At 64.8% G+C, this 5,092-nt stretch overlaps 2 protein-coding genes across 2 annotated transcripts in view; one reads left to right on the plus strand and one right to left on the minus strand.

Moving 5' to 3' along the window:
* Lhcf26_2 (Lught harvesting protein) overlaps positions 1-695 on the plus strand; it is a 1,250-nt gene extending 555 nt beyond the window's left edge. Inside the window, exon 2 of the mRNA XM_005791045.1 lies at positions 1-695. Within this exon, the coding sequence (XP_005791102.1) occupies positions 94-615 (522 nt within the window). The 5' untranslated portion in view covers positions 1-93 and the 3' untranslated portion in view covers positions 616-695.
* A 3,249-nt stretch (positions 696-3,944) lies between these two features.
* On the minus strand, positions 3,945-5,030 carry EMIHUDRAFT_446906 (hypothetical protein). The gene has a single exon (XM_005791046.1). It carries the CDS (start codon positions 5,016-5,018, stop codon positions 4,122-4,124), a length of 897 nt encoding a protein of 298 aa, XP_005791103.1. The 5' UTR covers positions 5,019-5,030; the 3' UTR covers positions 3,945-4,121.
* Positions 5,031-5,092: the final 62 nt, after the last annotated feature.

Below are 5,092 nucleotides of genomic sequence, written 5' to 3' on the forward strand. Positions count from 1 at the left end.
AACATCAAGTTCGCCGACCTCCCCAACGGCATCGCCGCCTTCAAGGCCATCCCGCCCGCCGGCCTGTTTCAGATCCTGCTCTTCATCGGGGCGATGGAGGCCTTCACGTGGCGGTACTACGAGGGCCCGTGGCCGGGCAAGGTGCCCGAGGGCAAGGCGCCCGGCGACGTCGCGGGCGACTTGTGGGTGCGCTACACCGACCCCGAGGAGAAGGCCTTCAAGCTCAACGCCGAGATCAACAACGGGCGGGCGGCGATGATGGGCTCCCTCGGCACGCGACCATGCTGCGGGCCCGCAGCACGCCTCGCGCACGAGCCCCCGACCCCTCGAGCCGCCCCTCCGCCTCCCCGCAGGCATGCTGATGCACGACCACATCCTCGGCACGTGGGTGCCGCCCGGCTTCGAGTAGAGCCGCCGCCAACCTGCCGTTTCCCGGGAGGCCGCACGCACCACGCCGCCTTCCCGGCCGCGCCCGCCAGCCGGGGCGCGCCGCCGAGGCGACGCGCGCCCGCCGCAGTCTCGCTGCCCCCCCCCTTTCCCCTGCCCGGTGGGCGGAGCGGGGGGCGGAGTTGCTCGGGCGAGCGCGCACCCACACCATTTTACGCTCTGCTGTGATGAGAGACTTAGCATCCGGATGTGCACGCGCTCCACACACCGCATGTGTTGTTGTTTTGGATAGCGCGTAGAGGGACTTGAGAAAAATACGATTCCGACCGCGCGCAGAGGGCAGAGGCTAGAGCGCAGAGTCAGAGCGGGCCAAAAGCCAGAATTAGGCAGAGAGCACTCTGGCACAGCCACAGGGGGCCGCAGCACAAGGACGTAGGACAGGCACGCCCCCCTCTTTGGGCCAAATCGCTGTCCAAAGTTCGAGTGATGGCCAAAGATACACTTGACTATACGTTTCAAAGATACACCTTTAAGCTTTATAACATTACACCGGTGTATCTTCCGCGAAGTGTATCTTCGAAGTTTAACGCGGTCTCCGTGAATCGCGATTTTTTTCGAGGTCAGACCCATTCATGCCTGCACCCTGGCACCACTGTGGACGGTCCGTCCGACGTCGGGTAACCGTCGCCGCATCGCCCTCGCGACTCAAGGTGCGCGCAGCGTGACCGCCGTGAGCTGCCCTCCCGACCCATGTAAAAAATCCGCCATCTCCCCTCTCAGTGAGCCGGGAGAGCGCTCCGGGCACCTCCGGGCAGCCGTCTCCCCGCCACGAAAGCTCTGCCGAGAGCGCCGTTCCCATGGGCGGCGTTCCCGAACCATTCGTAGGCGCCGCGCGGCATTGCCAATGCTCCATCGACGCGGTGCAGGCGGCCCCAAACCAAAGGGGTGGACACGTGCCGCCAAGAACGCCTTCCTAATCCACTTTGGTGTGCGCACGGGCGGTGCTCCAGTGGACGCCACTGCCGACGGCGCCGCCGCCGACCCGCCCGCCGCCGACCCTCCCACCGAGGAGGTCGACGGAGCTGCAGACCCAGCGATGCAGTCCGAGGCCGCCGCTCCGGCGGCAGAGGCTGACGTCCCGATGGCGCAAGCGCTGAGCGATGCCGAGCTTTCATCAGATCACGAGCACGAGGAGCAGCCGCTGCTCCATGAGCAGCGGCTTGCGACAGTCAACCAGGAGCAGGCACGGCTTGAGGCGCTGCGTTGGACCGAGGAAGAGGTGGCTTTGTGGGTGAGTTGGGGGGGTGTGAAGGAGGACTTGATCTAGGCTGGAGATTGCACGTGGAGCACTTGGAGGCGCTAGAAGGAGTTCGAGGAGGAGCGTGCGGGCTACATGGAGGAGACCTCGTGCGACGAGTCCGAGGACGAGGACGAGGACGAGAGCGACGGCGAGGCGCCCGCACCCGCCCCCGCCCCCGCACCCGCACCTGCACCCGCGCAGCGTGCAGCGTGCAGGGAAGCGTAAGGCTGCACCGCCTCGAGCACTGCCGACGCGCCCGCCAGACAGCAGTGATGACGATGGCCCATCATTGCATGCGCCAGCACCGGCGCGGGCAGGGCGGGGGGCCAAGCCGGCAGCCAAGGGGTCCGCACGGCGCAAGCCGCCAGCAGCCAAGCCAGCAGCCAAGCCAGCAGCCAAGCCAGCAGCCAAGCCAGTAGCGGCCATGTCGAAGCGTCAGCGACGGAAGTGATCTGTACACACTGCATGAGTATGAATCGTGTGTGTGTGTGTGTGTGTGTGTGTGTGTGTGTACTATTGTACGAGATTTGTACATTGCGCTCTAGTTTGGGGCTCTTGGGCAGCAGCTCACAGCCTATTTTTGGTCGGTTTTTGGCGCTAAAAATGCAAAATTTTCTTCGCGGGGCTCTGCCCCGCACCCCGCTGGGGCTGCCAGCCCCAGACCCCAGGCTGGGGCTCCGCCCCAGACCCCGAGTTAGGCGCTGTCGGCGGCCAGAGGCCGAGTTACGTCTGCAGGCAAAAGTCGCTCGCTGCCGTCTGAGCTCGAAAAAAATCGCGATGTGAAGATACACCGCTTCGACCTGGAACCCGTGTATCTTCGTATGAAGATACACCGCTTCGGCGCGGAACCCGCATAAGTAAATCTCAGTGTATCTTCACGGTGTATCTTCCGTCCGTCTAGATACACGGAGGAGTGTAACTTCTCTCTCATGACACGAACCTCCCTCCAGGGAACCTCCCAAAAAGGGGGGGCGTGCCGGTCCTTGCGGCGCAGCACCCACAGGCACATTACCACACACAGAGCGCCGTCGCCCCTGCGACGCAGGCCTCGGCAGCGGCATTCTCCAGACTCCAGTCGGACAAGTCCGACTGCCAGTCGGCACACGGCAGTCCGGTGTCCCTCAACGCCGCACCCGCGCCGCCGCGCGCACGCGCACCCCCACGGCACATAACGAGCGCGCGCGGGGGCGGGCCGCGGGGCCGCACCACCCGCCACGCAGCGGCCACGGCGCACGGGCCAGCGGCGCAGCGGCTCTGGGGGGAGGCGAGGGCCCTAGGGGGTACCCATGCGGGGGGGAGATGGGGTCCTCCAGCCCGCCGCAGGCGCCGCTTTTTTCGTATTTTTTCTTTTTCGAGCATTTTTTACTTGTTTTCATGGGAACTCGGCGTACTTGCGGCCATGCTATCACGCCTTGCGACATCCTTTCGGCGCTGCTGACCGTGCCATGCTGCTCAACTGACCGCCTGCATAGCTCGCGGCCTTAGTCTTCGGCATTCAGTGACGACCTGATCGTACGGCCAGTAGGAAGGTGTCCTTCCAGCGCGTGCACGCTCGCTTCTGACGCAATGCGCGTCACAAACTGCCTCGGATTGGCTGCTGGCACTCTCGAGGCTATGCCTACACAGCCTCGCGCGCATGGGCAGTCAAGAGGGACCATGCACCTTCTCAGGACAGCGCCGGTGCCTCTCTCTTGGACCGGCAAACGTGGTGGTCTCGTGTCACCGATGTGGGACCAGTGCGGCATCGCGCCATCGACAGCTCTGAACTGCGCCTCACCACTGACCGGGAAGGCCGCCAAGTGGGTCAGCACCGGTCGCACATTGTGGCAGCAGTCAGCAGCGCATGTCTGATAGCTAGAGCAGCAGCGTCAGGGTCGCAGGGTCGGATCGTGTCAAGCCTCTCGCCCGGCCGGCCGTGTGCAGACGTCGGCCTGTCTGCTGTCTGGAGTGATCTGTCGGCGGTCAGTACGACCGATCAGGTCGGAGTTTCTGATGATTGGAGGGTCTATCTGTATGTACTCCTCGAGATCTCTCCAAATCTGCCCTCTGATTAACCTAATCGGGAAGTTGGTGCTAGTAGAGACTAGTAGAGCCGGAGCCCCGTTTCCGCACTGCGGCGCGGCGCACGGTGCCTCCGGGGGCCCCCGCCTCCCCCCAGAGCGCAGCGGGTGTGCAGCGCGAGAAAGTTCCACGCGGAGCGCGGTCTCCGCCGTCCGCGGTCGAGGCTCGAGCCGGGGAGAACACGAGCGCGGGCTGTGAATATGGCTGTGAATACGACGTGTGTGTGCGAGCGGACGCGAGAGATAAAACCGAGTCCACACCGCAGTCACACTACTCACTAGCACTTCACTCAGCAGACACTCAGGCTCAGCAGAGCAGCGAGCCCGCTCCCTGCGCTGCGCTTACTATTCGATCATAGGTACATAGCAGGCTCTTACTGAAACCGCCAGATCGCCTGCCTCGCACGGCCGGCCGGGTCTGACGTGGCCCTCGGGCTGCGGTGGAGATGCTCCGCGTCCTTGTACACCAGGATCTCCTGCCCGCGGCAGTAGCGAGGCCTCACGATGTGCTCCTCGGTCACACCGAGGTCAGATGCAGCCTTCCTGTCCTGCTCACCCGTGCTGAGCCCGCGGTAGCTGTTCCTTGCCTTCAGCGACTCCGTTGAAAACTCGTGCGACAGCTGGACCAGCTCGGTGAGGATGCCCTCCCCCTCGTGAACGTCGTGACCACTTGCCCCGGCCGCAGGGAAGGCGAGCATCACCGTCCGGCAGGCGCCAAACGCGTACTGCAGATCGGCAGCGGCCCAGTCTTGGTGCCACTCCAGCGCCCCGGGCGGCGGCCGCTTGCTCTCGAACGACGTGAACCCTCCCCAGTGGTCTCCGCAGAGAGAGCTGATCGAGCTTACAAACTCGTCCGCGGTGGGCGCCCTGTCGCCGACGTGCTGCCTGAGCACGTCGCCTAGGCGTCCGCGACAGCCCTCCTCGTCTGACGCGGAGTCCGCGAGCGAGGTACCGATCTTGAAGAGGACCTTCACGTCGCGTGCGCAGCCGATCAGGGCGGTCCGGAAACTCCCAGACGCATGGAAGACCTCCGCGAGCGCCGGGCCGAATGTGTCCGCGAGGCTGACGAGCTCGTACCGTGCGGTGGCGGCAGGGCCCTTGAAACTATCGAGCGCGCTGGGGACGCGCAGCACGAGGCCCGCGCCCATCGCCGTCGGCTGCTCGGCCGCTGTGCCGGACACTCCCGCCCACCCGTCAATCGGGTTCAACGTGATGGCCTGCGTGCCGCCGACGTGTGAAGCTGGCGGTAGCCCGACGAGGCACAAGAGCATTCGTGCACGACGCCTATGCGCCGGGCGATCAGCTAACCGATCGTTTCGCAGAGCCGCAAAAAAAGTAAAGCGTC

Source organism: Emiliania huxleyi (assembly GCF_000372725.1).
Source record: "Emiliania huxleyi CCMP1516 unplaced genomic scaffold EMIHUscaffold_1162, whole genome shotgun sequence".
NCBI classification, from domain to species: domain Eukaryota; phylum Haptophyta; order Isochrysidales; family Noelaerhabdaceae; genus Emiliania; species Emiliania huxleyi.